The following is a 20,449-nucleotide window of genomic DNA, read 5'->3' as shown; positions in this document are numbered from 1 at the left end:
ACATTACACTTACACTTACACCTTACAACTTACACTTTCATTATTTATTCTTTATTATGATAGTGTTTTACTGTTCTGATCCACTTTCTCAAATTTCACAAATGCATCCAACGGGCCGGATTGAACCCATTTGGCCCCCGGGCCGCATGTTTGACACCTGTGATCTAGGGGAATAAAAGTGTAACAGCAGCTCCATCATATGAATCAAAGTCGGAAAACAATGACGTAAAAGACACCGTTTTATACAAAATCAAAATGAATGAACTCAAATATAAAGGAAAAGAATAATGAGTTCAGAGATAGCATTGACTCAGCTTGAAGTCTGACTCAAATAAAGAAAAGCAACCTCCAATGTAGTAAACTCTTGTTGTTGTTGTTATGGTGTAGCCTAGCTAGCATTGTCATTAAACCCTCCGGTATCTCGTCCAGCAAGGCCCTTAGTAAGCACCAAGTGTGCCTTTTTGGCACACTTGTGGAATAATGTCAAAAATGTTTCATACATTTTATTTTTAATTCTTTAACACTTTTTTCTATTTCATCAGCTTTTTGTTTGTTTGTTTGTTTTTTTTACAGTGAGTACAACGAAACTGAGGTAAAGCTCTCAGGTTTAGTGCAAGAATTTACAAACAGACAACAAATATTGATATATTTCATCAACTTGAGCCGTAAATAAAAATACCAAATACTCAATAACTGTCACATTTTTAACCCTTTAAATGCCGTGTTTGTAATGTAAACAAACCATTTTTTTGGATGCAAAAAACAAAAAAATAATTTTTGCAATATACTACATAAAAAGTGGATCACATGTTATTTGATTTTTGCAGCCTGGCATATGTCAATGATTAAGTCCAACATTGGTTAATTTGCGTTATTATTATTTTTGGCGCTAGGTAAAATGTTCAAAAATACTAGCATCTGTCACCAAGTGTGCCAAAATGGCACACCTATAAATCAAACTATTAAATATTATATATTGATGTATTTTTCTGCTCTAATTTGATTTTATTTTTTGTAAATCAAGGTCAGCCCTAATCATACAGATCAAATAATCATTCATTTTAGATTTTTTTGACCCTTTAAATGATCTCTTTTCATCATGATGTCACTATTTTTTTGATGCAAAAAACACAAAATATGTTCGTTTTTTTCCAAAATACTACATAAAAATTGGATCACATATTATTTAGTTTTTGCAGCCTGGCATATGTCAACGATTAACAGCAACATTAACAACGTTCATAAATTAATTTAGACCCTCACCTCTCAAATGAAGCCCAGATATCAGTAAAAGCAGGATTTATGCCTTAATGACTTTCGGATCAAAAACAGTGGTTATAATGGAAGAAATGGTGCGTTTTAGGCACACTTGGGAGACAGATGCTAGTCTTGTAATTTTCTTTTGTTTACAATGTGCAAATTTTAGTTGGTGGCCAGAATTTTAAAGATCATGCACAAATGAACAACTTTTGAATTCTAACCTTATTTAAATTGTGAAAAATAATATGAAAATTTTTTAACATGAATCGCAAAGTGTGCCTAAAAAGCACACCCGGATACTGGAGGGTTAATGCCACCAGCTGTTTCACCCACTTTGTTTACCAATAGATGGTTCAACGTTGCCTGGTTATGATGTTGGACACAAATGTGCGCCACCCCTCACAGCAGTGTTTTTTCAACCTTGGGGTCACATGGAATTCATATGGGGTCACCTGAAATTTGTCGTAATTGATAAAAAACAATGTAAATAAATTACTAATAAAAATATTTTTTTAACGATTCAATATATATTTCATTATAATTAAAACACCACACATTTTTACTCATAATAATCAAGTTCAGATAAAATGCAGGATGTAACGTGTGTAATGAGAGGACTGAACAGAAGATGGAAAGATTTCTTCACCCCGTAAAGACGTCTCCAAGAGAAAAATGTCTCCGTTTTGAACATGGCCCGTGGGATGAATTTACAAAGTGCAAAAATTCCTCAGTCAAGGTTGTCAAATTTGTTTTAGTTCAGGTTCCACATACAGACTAATATGATCTTAAGTAAAATAATAACCTACAAAAAATAATGACTCCATATTTTCTTCTTGCTTTAATGTGAAAAATGTTTTACATTATGCCTTTAAATAATGACAACTTCAAATTTTTGTCTTTGTTTTAGTGCAGAAAATAACATTAAATGATGAAAATATTGACATTTACAAACTATCCTGAAACAATGAAATGTGAATAACCCGAACAAATATGAACAACCTGAAATGTCTAAAGAAAATTAAGCATAATTTGAACAGTTTTCTGCCTGTTATTAAGTGTTTAGTGTCTTTGTAGATCTGATCTGTAATGCACATGTAGAAATGATAAGTTGAGGCAGAATATTGTTAAAATTGCACTTATTTTTCTTAAGAAATTTCCATTTTTTCAGGTTATTCACATATTATTTTGTTTGGATAGTTTATAAAAGTATTTTCATAATTAAATGGGTTTTTTTGCACTAAAACAAAAACAAATATTTGGAGTTGTCATTATTTATAGGTTATTATGTTATTATTTTACTGGTCCGGCCCACTGGAGATCAAATCGGGTTGAATGTGGCCCCTGAAAGAAAATGAGTTTGAGAGCCCTGGTTTTGAATGTCAGGGGTCACCAGAAGTTTGTGATGTTAAAATGGGGTCACGAGCTAAAAAAAGGCTGGGAACCACTGCCTCACAGACACACAAAATAAAACACATGAATGCACAGAGTTTATCTGCAAAACTGAAATAATGACTGTAGCAGTGCCAGCATTCAGACTAGTGTTTTTTAATAGCTCCATGCTGCCCTCTCCTGGAGAATGAATAGTATTACATGTTGAAGGCAGAGTAAAAGCACACTCACAGCAAAGTGGATCAAACAACAACTACAAAATAAAAACAGGATGCAAGGAAAATGTACATTTAATAACCCTCTGGTAATCCATCCAGCAAGGCCCTTACTAAGCACCAAGTGTGCCTTTTTGGCACACTTGTGGAATAATGTCAAAAAAAAATATTCATACAGTTTGTTTTTAATTCTTTTACACTTTTTTTTATTTCATCAACTTGAGCTGTAAATAAAAATATCAAATACTCAATAATTGCCACATTTTTTAACCCTTTAAATGCCGTGTTTGTAATGTAAACAAACCAATTTTTGGATGCAACAAACAAAGAAAAAAAATTTTTTTTTTTCAATACACTACATAAAAAGTGGATCGCATATTATTTGATTTTTTCATCCTGGCATATGTTAATGATTAACAGCAACACTGGTTAATTTGCATCATTATTTTTGGCGCTAGGTCAAATGTTCAAAAAAAATACTAGCATCTGTCACCAAGTGTGCCAAAAATGCACACCTATAAATCAAACTATTAAATATTATATATTGATTTATATTTCTGCTCTAATTTGATTTTATTTTTGTAAATCAAGGTCAGCCCTAATCATACATACCAAATGGAAGAAGTAGTGCGTTTTAGGCACACTCGGGAGACAGATGCTAGTTTTGTTATTTTCTTTTGTTTACAATGTGCAAATTTTAGTTGGTGGAAAGAATTTTAAAGATCATGCAAAAATGATCAACTTTTGAATTCTAACCTTATTTAAATTATGAAAAATAATTTTAAGTTTTTTTAAACGAAGTGGAACGTGTGCCTAAAAGGCGCACCCGGATACCGGAGGGTTAAGGGACGACTTAAGCAAAAATGAGCTGTAGCCGTTTTGCATTTTTGTTTTTTATTTTTTCACTTTTCTATCTGTAGTTGACTGTATTGTTGTTTGATGAACGCAGATTCTGTAGTTTAATCATAAAAAAGTAAGTAAAAAAATGATCAGTAAATGCAAACTCTGGACGGCATCAGTTTTCAGGCTTATCTCAGATCTCTGTTGGCTTCAATGTTTCTACAAAATAAATCCAATTGTAGTTCCTTTTAAGATGACAGATCTATTTGTCTGTATTGTCTAAATCAAAGGTGTCAAACATGCGGCCCGGGGGCCAAATCCAGCCCGCCAAAGGGTTCAATCTGGGATGAATCTGTGAAAGCAAAAATGACACTGAAGATATTAACAATCATTTTAGGTCAGTTCAATCCAAAGTGAATCAGACCAGTAGAATACTATTACAATAACCTATAAATAATGAAAACTGTCAATTTTTCTCATTGTTTTAGTGTAAAAAAAAAAAAAAAAAAAAAGTGAAATTACACAAAAATGTTTACATTGACAGACTAGACTTTTATAAAAAAAAAAAAAAAAAAAAAGTGAATAACCTGAAATCTCTTAAGAGAAGTATGTGGAATTTTAACTCTTTCAATGCCATGGGCCGATTAAATCGGCTTTACGAATACAACCTTTAAAGTGCCACGGGCCGATCAGATCGGCTTTGGAGAACACGCCATATTTGTGTACAAACAAACCATCCACCCCCATTTCTTTCTCACATTTCGATGACGTTCTTTCAAATCTTCTTGCAAATTACGATCAATAATGAATCGGCTGCGTCCGGTGCGTTTTGAATCTAAGTAGCAATCGGTCGGATGTAACCGAGCGGTTTTTGACCAAGGAAGAGCTCGCGTTTCGTTTTCTGCTTGGGAAATTTTATGAATTAATTTATGAATGAAATCATATGCAAATTAGATGGCCATTTTGTAGTAATATCGTAAACACAGCGATCTGTCAAAACAGTCCCATCTGCTAGAAAATGAGTTCTGATGACGATTCAGACTTCGATTATAAAAACGACGCGAAATACTGAAAAACGGCCAAATTCTGTGGCACTTTTAAGGCTTATTAGCCCCTTAACTGTCTGGCACCGAAAGAGTTAATAATATTCTGCCTGTTATTTAAGGTTTTGTGTTTTTGTAGATCCACTGTGATCTCTAAGTTGTGATTCACATACAAATGATAAACTAAGGTGTACTATTGTTAACATTGCACTTATTTTACTTAAGAATTTTGAGGTTGTTCCACAGTGCTTCAGTTTCAGCTTCACAGTTTGTCATGTCTTTTATGAATTGGGATTGTCTCTCTCAATTCACTATATATTTTTTTATTAGTACTTTTTTATTTTTATCAATTACTAAAAATTTAAGGTGACCCCATTTGAATTCCAGGTGACCCCATGTGGGGTCCCGACCCCAAGGTAGAAAAACACTGCACTAAACCTATCAATACAAGGGGTGTAAGAAAATATCGGTTCTGCAAAATATCACAATATTTTATTTCACAATACTGTATTGACATTGAAAAGTATTGTATCGATATTTTTAGGTATTTCTTTTTTGTTTATAATTTATTTATCATTTTACACTCTTTTATTAAATAATGTTAGGTCCTTTGTTAGGATTGCACAAAAATTTTGAATTTTTGTCATTGTTTTATTGTGATTAAAAAAAAATGAAATGTGAATAACCTGAAATTTCTGAAGAGAAATACGTAGAATTTTAATAATATTCTGCCTGTTATTTAATGTTTTGTGTATTTGTAGATCCACTGTGATCTGTAAGTTGTGATTCACATGTATAAATGATAAACTAAGGCACGGGTGTCAAACATGCGGCGCAGGGGCCAAATCTGGCCCCGCAAAGGGTCCAGTCCAACCCCTGGGATGAATTTGTGAAATGCAAAAATTACACTGAAGATATTAATCATTTTAGTTCTGGTTCCACAAACAGACCAATTTAATCTTCAGTGGGTCAGATCAGTTAAATACTATCATAATAACCTATAAATACTCACAAATCCAATTTTTTTCCTTTGTAAGTGTAAACATTTTCATGTCATTTTATTGTATTTACACTAAAACAAACTAACTTTTCACAAAAATGCAAAAAAAAAAACCTGAACAAATATGAACATTTTAAAATGTCTGAAGTGTAATTTTACCAATATTCCGTCTGTTATGAAATGTTTGGTGTATTTGTTGATCCACTGTACGTTGTAATTTAATGTGTAAATGATAAACTGAGACATAATATTGTTAAAATTGCACTTTGTTTTCTTAAGAAATGTCAGTTTGTTCATGTTATTCACATTGTTTTAAAGGAGAGTTGGTAGATGTAAACATTTTCATTGCATTTTTTTTTTTTTTTTTTTTTTTGCTCTAAAACATAGAGGAAAGTTTGGAGTTGACATTTTTTATACATTATTATGTTATTATTTTACTGGTCCGGCCCACTGCCGATTAAATTTGACTTAATGTGGCCCCTGAACTAAAATGAGTTTGACACCCCTGAACTAAGGTGTACTATTGTTAACATTGCACTTATTTTACTTAAGAATTTTGAAGTTGTTTGTATTTATTCATGTTATTACATTTTCATTACCGAATTTTACTTTTTCACTCAAACGTTCTTATCCTAGTATTTATATTATTTTTCTGTTTCCAGCCCACTTTAGATCATATTAGGCTGAATGTGGCCCCTGAACTAAAACGACTTTGACACCCCTGCTCTAAATTCTGAACAAGCTTCAACTAACTACCGTCTTTCATTGACTTCTTCATCAGGTCCATGGCGTCCGACTCGTACCCCGCCAGCCCCAACCACCCCTCCACCCAGGCCCCCAGCGCTGCCCACCCCGTTGACCACCACGGCAGAGACCACCCCAGCGCTGCAGCCCAGACACAGTCACTGGACCGCGGACTCCGGCCGGCGAACCAGCCCCCAGCAGGTGGAGGACCCCCACCGGGACGCCATGTGGCTTCTCTGGGCCGGACTCCCTCAGGACACGGGGCCCCGGCCGGTGGAGACCCAACGGTTAATGGTCCGAGGCAGCAGTCGGTTAAGGAGTATCGCGCCGCTCATAGGTAGGTTTTTTAATGAAGACTGGACTTGATGGTAACGATGTACAGTGAATGAAGTTTGATTCTGGACAGTCACAGCCCCCTTGTGTTTCAAAAGTGGTTGAATGACTGGTTAAAGTACAAATACCACACTGAAAGTACTCCAATACTACAAGTAAAAGTTCTGCTTTCAAAACCTTACTTAACCCATAAAGACCCAAACATCCACCTTTAACCAAAACCATCTACTGTTGTAAATGTCTAAGACCTGTTGATCCACTAACCCAGGGGTCTGCAACCTTTATTATCAAAAGAGCCATTTTGCCCCCTCTTCCACCAAAAAAAAATAGTCTGGAGCTGCAAAAAATAACAGAGCTTATAAACTTTTAAAAGTTTTAATTTTTTTTTTTAACATTTTATCTGTTACAACCACTGAATACAACAAACAGAAGTCCAGTGTGGAATGGATTCTGGAGTATGATTACTCCAAAAGTACACTGTAAAAGTTGTTCATAGTATTTGTGCTAATAGTATATGAAGTACTAATACCAAATATACCAAATTCATGAGGTACTTTTTGGAAATCATAATTTTATTCATCATTGAATTTAGTCTTAAAGCCTATTTCAGATGAAAAAACAAACACTTTTGGAGCTTGGAAGAGATTTTGAGTATGATTACAACAAAAATACAGAGTAAAAGTAGTTCATAGTGTTTGTGCTAATAGTATGTGAAGCACTAATACCAAATATACCAAATTCATGAGGTACTTTTTGGAAATCATAATTTTATTCATCATTAAATTTAGTCTTAAAGCCTATTTCAGACGAAAACACTTTTGGAGCTTGGAAGGGATTTTTGAGTATGATTACTCCAAAAGTACACAGTAAAGTAGTTCATAGTGTTTGTGCTAATAGTATATGAAGTACTAATACCAAATATACCAAATTCACGAGGTACTTATTGGAAAAAATAATTTTATTCATCATTGAATTTAGTCTTAAAGCCTATTTCTGACGAAAAAACAAACACTTTTGGAGCTTGGAAGGGATTTTTGAGTATGATTACTCCAAAAGTACACAGTAAAAGTAGTTCATAGTATTTGTGCTAATAGTATGTGAAGTACTAATACCAAATATACCAAATTCATGAGGTACTTTTTGGAAATCATAATTTTATTCATCATTGAATTTAGTCTTAAAGCCTATTTCAGACGAAAACACTTTTGGAGCTTGGAAGGGATTTTTGAGTATGATTACTCCAAAAGTACACAGTAAAAGTAGTTCATAGTATTTGTGCTAATAGTATGTGAAGTACTAATACCAAATATACCAAATTCATGAGGTACTTTTTGGAAATCATAATTTTATTCATCATTGAATTCAGTCTTAAAGCCTATTTCAGACGAAAAAACAAACACTTTTGAGCTTGGAAGGGATTTTGAATATGATTACAACAAAAATACAGAGTAAAAGTAGTTCATAGTGTTTGTGCTAATAGTATGTGAAGTACTAATACCAAATATACCAAATTCATGAGGTACTTTTTGGAAATCATAATTTTATTCATCATTGAATTTAGTCTTAAAGCCTGTTTCAGACGAAAACACTTTTGGAGCTTGGAAGGGATTTTTGAGTATGATTACTCCAAAAGTACACAGTAAAGTAGTTCATAGTATTTGTGCTAATAGTATATGAAGTACTAATACCAAAAATACCAAATTCATGAGGTACTTATTGGAGAAAATAATTTGAATAATATGACCCATTTAGAATCTGGGGTTCCCAAAGTGGGGTACGTGTCCCCTGGGAGTACTCAGAAGTCCTGGGGGTACTTCAGAATTTTTTGGAAAAATACGTTAAATAAGTCATTATGTACTGAATCCAAAATAAAAATAATGAGAATTAATGCTGAAATATAAACACAATATAAACACAATAAATAAATTCATATAGTAGTTTTATTGTCAATCATCTTGTTTAAGCTCTGGTAATATTTTAAGAACATTTATATTTTATATTATTCAAAATGAGTTCATTTGAGGAGCTAAGTCATTATTTTTTGTTGATGAAAGGTTAATTTATTAATTAATGGGCAATTTATTTATTTATTTTTTTTTATCAATGAAAGAGGGCACTTTTCAGTTTATATTTTGCACACAAAATTTACAGTAAAAATGTATTATTTTTCATATATTACAGTTAAATATACATTGTTTGTTTACAAAGTTTTGAAAATATAAACAGACACCTTTGGCATAGGAACCAATTTTGCCACATTTTTTTCAATCAAAAATGCTGAAGCCAAAGTTGGGGATACTTCATTAAAAAAAAGTTCAGGGGGTACTCCACTGTAAAAAGTTGGAGAACCACTGATCTACAACATTAATTCACCAGTAAAACCCATGCAGTTGGATCAATGACAGTGGATGGAGGCACTTAATTTATGTTCAGTTAATATGGATTTTGCTGAAAAAGTCCCTTTTTCTGTTCTGTTTTTCTGTTTTTCTCTGTTTTTGATAAATAATCCTCAAGTTTAATCTGAGCTTTTATGAACATCTACATCATCGGTAAATTAAGTACAGGAAAATAGCTGATTTATACTAATAAAAATGCAAAACACAGAGGATAATATTAGAATAAATAGTGGTAAATCACTTAAGAAAAGTTAGATACATAGAAAATGTAATTTGGGAACATAAAAGTCACTCTGGGTCTTTATGAGTTAAGTGTATGTAAGCCAAATGTCCTTAAGTATGAAAAATACCTGTAGCGTTGTTCATGGATTCATTTAACAGCTACTTTAGTGTTTATGATACATTTTACTGCTGTAGATGTTGAAGTAAAAACTCATTTCATTCTCTTCATATCATCACTGTCGGGCAAAACCTCTTATGTCCAAAACGGTTATTTTTCAGGAAACTGGAAAAACAATGTATATTGTAAATCTCAGGTGTCAAACATGCGGTCCGGGGGCCAAATCCAGCCCACCAAAGGGTCCAGTCCGGCCCTTGGGATGAATTTGTGAAATGCAAAAATTACACTAAGATATTAACAATCCTTTTAGTTCAGGTTCCACGTTCATAATAACCTATAAGTACTCACAACTCCAAATTTTTCTCTTTGTAAACGTAAATATTTTCATGTATTTACGCTAAAACAAATTATAATTTTGCAAAAAAATGTGAATAACCTGAACAAATATGAATAACATGAAATGTCTTAAGAGAAGTAAGTGCAATTTTAATAATATTCCACCTGTTATTAAATGTTTTGTGTCTTTGTATATCCACTGTGATCTGTAAGATATAATGTACATATGGAAATGATAAACTGAAGCAAAATATTGTTAAAATTACACTTTTGGAGCTTGGAAGGGATTTTTGAGTATGATTACTCCAAAAGTACACAGTAAAAGTAGTTCATAGTATTTGTGCTAATATTATGTGAAGTACTAATACCAAATATACCAAATTCATGAGGTACTTTTTGAAAATCATAATTTTATTCATCATTGAATTTAGTCTTAAAGCCTATTTCAGATGAAAAAACAAACTTTTGGAGCTTGGAAGGGATTTTTGAGTATGATTACAACAAAAATACAGAGTAAAAGTAGTTCATAGTATTTGTGCTAATATTATGTGAAGTACTAATACCAAATATACCAAATTCATGAGGTACTTTTTGAAAATCATAATTTTATTCATCATTGAATTTAGTCTTAAAGCCTATTTCAGATGAAAAAACAAACTTTTGGAGCTTGGAAGGGATTTTTGAGTATGATTACAACAAAAATACAGAGTAAAAGTAGTTCATAGTATTTGTGCTAATAGTATGTGAAGTACTAATACCAAATATACCAAATTCATGAGGTACTTACTGGAGAAAATCATTTGAATAATATGACCCATTTGGAATCTGGGGTTCCCAAAGTGGGGGTCCCCCAGGAGTACTTGGAAGTTGTTGTTCTTTTCGTTGTTTTTTTTTTTTTGTTTTTTTTTTTTTTTACACGTCTTTATTAAAGTTTTAAGACACTACATATCTTTTCTGACATGAATTGGTAACATTATGTAGATCTCTCCTGAGCATAAACCCCCAGAATCACAAGCCCTCCCCATAGGTTTCAAACAATTTATCACAAAATTCATGTTTCTGTGCATCAAAAATTAAACATGTGGTGTCCAGCTGAGTGGACATTTTTACAACTTTATGAAAAATAGGTTCATAAGAATTTTTTTTTCATTATTATTATTTTTTATGTATTTTTTTTTAATTATTATTATTATTATTATTATTTTTATTTTTTTATTTATTTTTTTTTATTTATTTATTTATTTTTCAGAAGAAATTTTTCAATCGCATTGTTTTTTTCATGCCTAAAGAGGAATAAAAACTTTCAGGAAAAATTTTTGATTAAGGTTCTCATAATTTGTGCATGAAAGGGTTAAATAATTCATTATGTACTGAATCCAAAATAAAAATAATGTATATGTGGAAATGATAAACTGAAGCAAAATATTGTTAAAATTACACATTTTTTTGAGTTTGTTCATGTTATTCACATTCTTTGAAAGGATAGTTTGTAGATGTAAACATTTTCATTATGTAATTTTACTTTTTTCACTCTAAAACATAGAGAAAAGTTTGGAGTTGACATTATATATACTCAGTGTCAATGAAAACGCAACACTTGAAGATTCTTATATTTTTTTAAATCGATGAGGATTTTTATTCCATAAGCTCTTTGGAATTAATCATAGGCCATTTCTATACAGTAAAAATAAAAAAATCACATCCAAAAAAATAAGGATAAAGAAAGAAACTCAAGGACCCCCAAAACCAAAAGTCACAAAGCGGTCCCGGAGGTGCTGCAGCTCAATGTAGCGATCCTGCTGTGGCGTGGTCACACGTGCTCGTCCAGGGCGAGGTCTGTCTGCAGTTGAGCCAGTTTCTTCATGCCTCTGTTGCATCCTGACTACGGTGGACACATTGCATCCAAAACGGCGCGCCACCTGCCGAGCAGAGATTCCAGCCTCCAGGAGCCCCGTAGCATGGCATCTTTGGTCATGTGTCAGTCTGGGCATCGCTGAGTTATTGCAAATGATTTTGGTGCTTTTCAGCTTGTCTTTATACAGGGTGGGGAAGCAAAATTTACAATATTTTGAGGCAGGGATTGAAAGACAGTGTATGACCAATTAGTTTATTGAAAGTCATGAGAATTTATTTGCCACAAGAAAATGTACATAATAGAAAATGTTTTTATTCTATGTGTCCTCCTTCTTTCTCAATAACTGCCTTCACACGCTTCCTGAAAGTTGCGCAAGTGTTCCTCAAATATTCGGGTGACAACTTCTCCCATTCTTCTTTAATAGTATCTTTAAGAAAGTGGACATTGCTGTGTGATGTTCTATTGGTAGCATGTTCTAAAACGCCCCAAATAGCAGAATCCAGAGGGTTTAGATCTGGGCTAGAAGGCAAAAAAATAAACAAATAAACATGATTCACAAAAATTGCTAAAGTTGGATTTGTTGCTGTTGTCAACAAGTGTTTTGGTGTTCTTGTGTAAGATTTGAACTTCAAATCATATTTTACTGCATTTCTAACGGTCTTGTTGTCTACCTCAAGATCAATTGCCATTTTTCTCATGGATTTGGTTGGATCCTTTAGGATTTTGGATTTGAGAGCTTTAATAAAAGCTTTGGTACGTTTTTTGTTGCTTCCTCCACTTCCAGACTTTCTGGTAATAGTTTTGCTCATAGTCATTCTCTTCTTTCCATTATAAACAGTCTTTATGGACACTCCAACTATTTTTGAAATCTCCTTTGGTGTGACGAGTGCATTCAGCAAATCACACACTCTTTGACGTTTGCTTTCCTGATTACTCATATGGGCAAAAGTTTCTGAAAAGGTATGGATAATAGTGTTAGGTATGATTATGACATCAGTATGTGTTTGGTTTCAAAACAATTGACGTAGTGCCTGCTGAGAAAAAACAACTAAATGTTCATTGTAAATTTTGCTTCCCCACCCTGTATACAGAACATGACCACTCCTTAACTGACCACAATTCCTTAAATTAAGCAGTTCATTGCTGAGCAATGAGGAAAAACAAGTCTTATGAATGCAGACAAGTTCATTCAAGCGTGACAATAGCTCAACCCATCTCAGGTTGTTAAGAAATTGTCTGGGATTATCTTATACAGGTGACACTTAAACATACTGATGCAGCTCAGGAACAATAAAACACATTCAAGTGTTGCGTTTTCATTGGCACTGAGTATATTATTATATTATAATTTTACTGGTTTAGCCCACTTCAGATCAAACTTAGCTGAATGTGGCCCCTGAACTAAAACGAGTTTGACACCCCTGCTCTAAAACATGGAAAAAGGAAAGTTTGGAGTTACCATTATTTATATATTACATTATATTATGTTATTATTTTACTGGTCCGGCCCACTTCAGATCAAATTTGTCTGAAAGTGGCCCCTGAACTAAAATGACTTTGACACCTGTGTTCTAAATAAATGAACAGAGTTAAGAGATGTGCTCATAAGCCATTTTCAACACTTTTCATTGGTTAAGTATTTCTAAAACCATCAGGAAAATGTGAAAACTGACCAATAGAATTGTTTTATGACCAAAAAAAAAAAAAAAGACCCAAAATGGACTTACGAGGTTTTCCACTTGACAGCGACAATATGCTGTTAGTAGTTTGGTAGCTGTTTGGAAATGTGTTCTATCCTATAAGATCATTAATTGTTGGAAGTGTTTTTGTCTTGTGAGATATTTTTAAAAAGTCGTTTAGGCTTTTCATGAAATTAGAAGAATCCGTCGTTTGTACTGAAGTAAAAATAGATTCCTACACGGTTCAGGATTGGCTTTCATGCTTCATCCTCTTTCTGTTCTGTCTTTCTCCCCCCTGCAGCGGTCAGCCCTCTACTATCCCAGAATACTACATCCCCCCCGCCCCTCCTCCTCCTCCCCCCACAATCCCCTCCGCTCAAACGGCCTTCGACGCCGCCGCGGGCCCTCCCTCCGCCGCCACCGCCGCCGCATCGGCCGTCCCCCCAACCTCCTCTGCCCTCTCCCGTCCCTACTCCCCTTCCCCTCCTCCTCCCCCGGCCAACTATGTACCCTCCCCCTCCCACCCTCCATCAGGTGCACCACCCGCCGCTCCTCCCCCTCCTCCACCCGGAGGCCCCGCCGGCCACCCGGCCCATCCTTCGCCTCCGCACGCCGCTGTCGCCCAATCCGCTGTGGACACGGCGCCACAGACGAGGAAGTCGACGATGCTGGGGATGATCCCGATGAGCGACGCCCGCTCCGACCTGCTGGCTGCCATACGTAGAGGTTGGTCCATATGGAAGAGTTTGGTGTCACAATAAAGGGCAAAAAGTGTCCGTTATGTTCATTACTTTACCTTTTCAACATTGTAGGTACCAAGGTTATTATTGTTAACGAAAACTAAAGAAATGATGAAAACTAGAATTGTAAAAACATTTTCGTTAACTGCAATAAATAAAAACTATAATTAAAAGAAAAAAACGAAAACTAACTGAAACTGTACTGTGCGCTTACAAAACTAACTAAAACGGATAAAAATTATTGATCAAATTCCCTTTGTTTTTGTCTTTGTCAATGCTGGATTGATATGAAATCGATTTATTTCCCTCAACCAATTTTAGCTAGCGGCACCATACGATATTTAACAGTCTGTCACTTCTCATCACTTGTGGTTTAGAGTCGTCTTCTGGTCCCCACTCTACCTGGAAACATGGAGACTAAAGTTGGGAGAAAGCAGCAGAGTCCTGTCTGGGATTTATTTGAATTCAATGGTGAAGAAAAGATATAAAAAAAACTAAAACTAAACTAAAACTAAGCATTTAGAAAATAACGAAAATTAATAAAAACTAGCAAACCTGCTCTAAAACGAATTAAAACTAAGTGAATTAGAGAAAAAAAAGTCAAAACTAAATAAAACTAAACTATAATGAAAAATCCAAAACGATTATAACCTTGATACTGAAGAGTTTAGTGTCACAAGAAAGGGCAAAAAGTGTCCGTTATGTTCACTACTTTACCTTTTCAACATTGTAGGTACCAAGGTTATTATCATTAACAAAAACAAACAAAATGACGAAAACTAGAATTGTAAAAACATTTTCGTTAACTGCAATAAATAAAAACTACAATTAAAATAAAAAAAACGATAACTAACTGAAACTGTATTGTGCGCTTACAAAACTAACTAAAACGTATAAAAATTATGGCTAAAATTCTCTTTGTTTTCGTCTTTGTCAGTGTCGGATTGATATGAAATCGATTTATTTCACTCAAGCAATTTTAGCTAGCGGCACCATATGATATTTGACAATCCGTCACTTCTCGTCACTCGTGGTTTAGAGTTGTCTTCTGGTCCCCACTCTACCAGGAAACATGACTACTCTTACAGCACGGAACGAACTAAACAGTGAATATTTCTGTCATATACATACCATTGGTTTGTTTAACAGTCGGATCCACTGCGACCCTTGTGCTCCTTTAGTTTCTTTTAATCCTGCATAAATTTCTTCTTCTTTTCTTGTATTTCTTTTGGCTTGTGTCTTATATTTGGCTTCGATAGCTTTTACTCGAACCTCGCTCATTTCGTGTCGGCAATTTGAAGTCCGTCTGAATTTCCTCATCATCCATCCACTTGTTGTAGCTTCTCTTTTGGTCCATTTTCCGAATTATCAAAATACAAAGCTTGTGGAAGTTACATGAATTAAATATTGGTGGTGAACAGAATGCAGAAACGCTGCCAGTCTAGTCCACCACTCAGTGTTCTCCAGCACACAGCTCCGCCCCTTGAAGTTCCTAGTAATCTGGAAAGTACTACCTCTCTACCAGGAACTTCTTCGGGGTAAATTCAGAGTCGGGGGAAAGTCATTTACCAGGGTAATTTTCGGTGGAAACGCACTAGGAACTTTGAAAGTTCCGGGTAATGCACAAAGTTCCTGCAAAAGTTCCTGTGGTGGAAAAGGGCCTATGGAGACTAAAGTTGCTGGAAAGCAGCAGAGTCCTGTCTGGGATTTATGTGAATATGACAGCAAGGAAGAGAAAAGATATGACAAAACTAAAACTAATACTACAACTAAACTAAAATTAAGCATTTATAAAAATGAAAACTAATAAAAACTAGCAAACCTGCTCTAAAAATGAATTAAAACTAACTGAATTAGAGAGAAAAAAGTCAAAACTAACTAAAACTAAACTATAATGAAAAATCCTAAATTATTATAACCTTGCACCCAAAGCGCTTTACATAATTGATCCATAATTCATTTGCTCTCACATTCACACTCTGGTGGTGGTAAACTACGTTTGTAGTTGCCCTGGAGCAGACTGACAGAAGCGTGGCTGCCAATTTGCGCCAAACGGTCCCTCCGACCACCACCGAACATTCATACTCATTCATTCAAACCACAAACCCTTCGGTTATCGGACACCCGCTCTACCCCCTGAGCCATGGCCGCCCCTGAAAGATAAAATAAGCTACAATACATGCGAGGGGCGGGGTTAGTTGTACCTGGCACTACTTGTTTTTATATAGAATTTTCGTTTTCTAGTAACATGACCAAATTTTCACACTGCAATTACTTGAATATACTTTTGGAGTAAAAGTGTCATGTAGTATCATCAAATTGCCCTTTCAGAAGAATGAATACTATTAAACACATCAGTTATTCCCATACAGTGGGTGTTTCTGTTGGTGGGTGGGAGCGCTGTTAAAGGAGATTTGACAAACAAAAACTATCCGGTATCATCACAAATGTTTAGAAAATGTCAAATAGTTGCAGTAGTCAGATGGCATGAGTCAGTGTTAACTTTTCTGACATCACACGTACCAGTATCAGTGCATAAATACATAATTACAGAAATGAAATGTGTCAGTATTTTGCACAGTTCTGCACAAAAGTCTTCAAAACTGTTCAATTTGTTGTTCTAGCAGAGTTAGTATAATGACCATATGTGTAATTCTCAGTCTATATAAACCAGAATATACACAAAATATGTACAGAACTAAAAACAAAACAAAAAGCTGAAATGATTTAGTGTGATCTGCCCTTCAACTCCTCTGTTAAGACAATATAAGATATGCTTGTGTGCGTGTTTCAACCCCACAAAACTAACAAACTTTGATGATTCATCCTGCTCTTACAAAACAACAAACAAAACATAATATATGACCCTCTTTCCTCTTTTTTGTAAGTTTGTGTTGCTGTTTTCTTCTCCATGCAGTAGCTCACAGCACAATAAATTTTTCATTTTTCATTTATTTATTTGTATCAGACATGTAAATAATTACAGTCCATAGAGTATAATAAACATTTAAAAAAAAAAAAAAAATATATATATATATATATATATATATATATATACATATATATATATATATATATATATGTATATATATATATATATATATATATATATATATATATATATATATATATATATATAAACAGCATGCATGCACTCACCCTATCTTCAATAACAACTGAAGATAGAATAATTATTCTTTTAAAAAAAGATTGGTTGTCCTGTAGAAAATGTAAAAAGACATAAACAAATAGAACAAACACTTTATATTACACACTGGACTGGTGACACTTATAAGCACAGATACTGAGGTAATGTTCCCTTTTTAATTACCTCCGACAAGGAGGTTATGTTTTTGCCAGGGTTTGTTTGTTTGTTTGTCTGTTTGTCCGTTAGTGTGCAACATAACTCACAAAGTTATGGACAGATTTGGATGAAATTTTCAGGGTTTATTGGAAATGGGATAAGGAAGAAATGATTAAATTTTGGTGGTGATCGGGGGTGGGGGGGCCCACGGGGGGGGGGGGGGGGGGGCACTGATCAGCCTTGGTGGAGGTCTGCACTCTCCGAGTGCTTCTAGTTTTTTGGGGTTTTTTTGTCTTTTCTCTCTCATGTCTTGGTTTAGACTCTTGGCTACTGTCAAATAACTTTGATTAAAAAGTGAAACCTAACTGAAGCAGCAAGATTACATTTCTTCCATACTGAACTGTAAAAAGTGGTCAGAAAAGCATCTGTGCTTCTATACTCTGTGTTTTTATATATATAGTATATAGTCCACGTGAGTAGAATGTAGTTGTAGTAATTAACACAACTGTAATAAGTGGTGCCAGGCACAACAAACCCCGCCCCTCGCATGTATTGTAGCTTATTTTGGCATCAATCCAGCTGATGTCATCATGTCTATGTGTGTGCTGATGTCAGCATATCAACTGCATCAATATATGTGCCAAGTTTGAAGTAAATTGAAACAAAATTGATGTTTTTATAGACATTTGAAATTTTGGCCATTTTAAGTAAATGGGAGAAAAAAAAAAGATTTTAAAAATTCATTAAAAAAATGTTATTTTGATCTACTTTTACCAAAATGTAACCACATCTATTCTGCATCACTGGCAATCTATAAACCAAATTTGGTATGAATTCAACCAATAGTTTTGCTGCTACAGATGTTTGAAATTTCACCTATTATGAGTAAATGGGGAAAAAATGTTTTTAAAAATTCATTAAAAAATTTGAACTTTGACCTACTGTTCCCAAAATGTAATCAGATCTATTCTGGGTCACTGGCAATCTATTAACCAAATTTGGTATGAATTCAACCCAAAGTTTTGCTGCTACAGACATTTGAAATTTCACCCACTGTAAGTAAATGGGGAAAAATATTTTTAAAAATTCATTTAAAAAAATCAACTTTGACCTACTTTTCCCAAAATGTAGTGGTGTCTATTCTGAGTCACTGGCAATATATAAACCAAATTTGGATGAATTCAACCAATAGTTTTGCTGCTACAGACATTTGAAATTTCACCCATTATAAATAAATGGGGAAAAAATGTTTTTAAAAATTCATAAAAAATTTGAATTTTGACCTACTGATCCCAAAATTTAATCAGATCTATTCTGGGTCACTTGCAATCTACAAGAGAAATTTGGTATGAATTGAAGCAATAGTTTTGCTGCTAGGGTGTTAAACAAACAAACAAACCATACCAAAACCAATACTCCTTGCCTCCCGTTGGGGGCGGGGTAACAACACAGTGTGTTTAATCTAAATGCATTAACTTAATACCATGACAGCTTTTTGTTATTTTCAAAGCTATACCCCTCCTCATTCTCCCTTTCTCTCTTCCAGGTATCCAGCTGAGGAAGGTACAGGAGCAAAGGGAGCAGGAGGCGAAGAGGGAACCAGTCGGCAATGACGTCGCCACCATCTTGTCTCGCCGTATCGCCGTAGAATACAGCGAGTCCGACGACGACTCAGAGCTTGACGAGAATGAGTGGTCTGACTAAAAGCTGAACGGGAGAGAGAGAGAGAGAGAGAGAGAGGAGAGAGAGAGAGAGGTGGGAGCTCGGTGGGTGGTGAGATTAAAAACGGGAGCCGTTCGAACATGGTGACGTAGAGGTGGAAAGGATGGGGGTTTGGTTAGTTTGAATCTTCGTCATTAACATCTGAACAAAAACCACTCATTCATACGTACAGTCACATTCATAAACACATGCTACAGATCATCCTCTGTATCACTGCCTCTCTGAACATCGAGCACTTCTATAGCAACAGGTGGGTGATTTCAGCTTGCTGGGTTGCCCCTGGCGACACCTATTCTTGAACTGAAACCCCGGTGGTGTGTGCGTGTCTAAACACCAGGGTGTGTGGTGTGATAAACACATGCGTTCACATTCACACCATTTCAAACCCCCTCCCATCCCCCCCCGGTACGCTCATTTTTATCCACAAACACTCAACTGTGTAAAGTACGAAAACAGGCCAGGCTAAATTTGATGACAATTATTAGCAATATTACAGGCTCTCAAACTGTACGAAGGTGGGCCTCTAGGGGCAAACGTGTTTACACAACACATGGTATAGCACAAGAAAAAAAAGGATTATAGTGCAATCTTGACTTACTGCATCTGCCAAATGTTGAACAAGACTTAAAACAAGTCTTGAAAATCAGGGAAAAATAGCTCCTTAAAGGATTACGCCGCTTTGCCAGGGTGTGCCTGTTCATACAAACATGCACAATGTCCATAAAAACTCTAGTTTCGGGAGTTTGGCCCACGGTCATTTTAACCAAAATGGAACAAAAGAAGCAGCCCCAGTTTTGGTAAAATTGTGACAAACTGTGGCTAGCATGCTAAATGTTTCATATAGCGTAGCATGTTGGCTAATCGCACTGTTAAGTAGCCCAATGTATATGTTATATTTTTGTTACAACGTTTAAGAATGAATAATGTGAGAAAATATAAGAAATCTTGGAGCTGGCTTTCAGCATAACCTGTTGTTTACATCGAAGTAAGAAATCAATAATTGATTCCAAATGGTCTCATCCATTAGCATCCTGTGCTTACAAACTTCAGTTCCATTTTCTGTCTTTTCACAGGTTAGCATTGTTTCTACTTTACACTCGTAGGTAATTAAAGCATTGTGCTGATGCTCAATTTAGACGTAGAAGATTCAAGGGAAAGAATCCGACTGATAAGTAGCTTAAAAAAACAAATAAATCATCAATTCCTGTCATTTCACAAAAGGTGAAAAAGTTAGCCACACAGCTAATGACTCT

The 20,449-nt window shown here is 34.9% G+C and overlaps 1 protein-coding gene across 2 annotated transcripts in view; it reads left to right on the top strand.

Moving 5' to 3' along the window:
- The window catches only part of LOC115438740 (wiskott-Aldrich syndrome protein family member 3), an 84,211-nt gene extending 64,087 nt beyond the window's left edge, over nt 1-20,124 (top strand). For both annotated transcript variants that reach the window (XM_030162529.1, XM_030162528.1), the window contains 3 exons: nt 6,529-6,828; nt 13,732-14,156; nt 19,021-20,124. In XM_030162529.1, the coding sequence (XP_030018389.1) occupies nt 6,529-6,828; nt 13,732-14,156; nt 19,021-19,178 (883 nt within the window). In that variant the 3' untranslated portion in view covers nt 19,179-20,124. The remainder of the gene's footprint in view (nt 1-6,528; nt 6,829-13,731; nt 14,157-19,020) is intronic.
- The last annotated feature ends 325 nt before the right edge of the window (nt 20,125-20,449 follow it).

This window comes from Sphaeramia orbicularis, chromosome 18 (assembly GCF_902148855.1).
Source record: "Sphaeramia orbicularis chromosome 18, fSphaOr1.1, whole genome shotgun sequence".
Lineage (NCBI taxonomy): Eukaryota > Metazoa > Chordata > Actinopteri > Kurtiformes > Apogonidae > Sphaeramia > Sphaeramia orbicularis.
The sequence above is the reverse complement of the archived record's forward strand: the minus strand, read 5'-3'. Positions and strand labels throughout refer to the sequence as shown.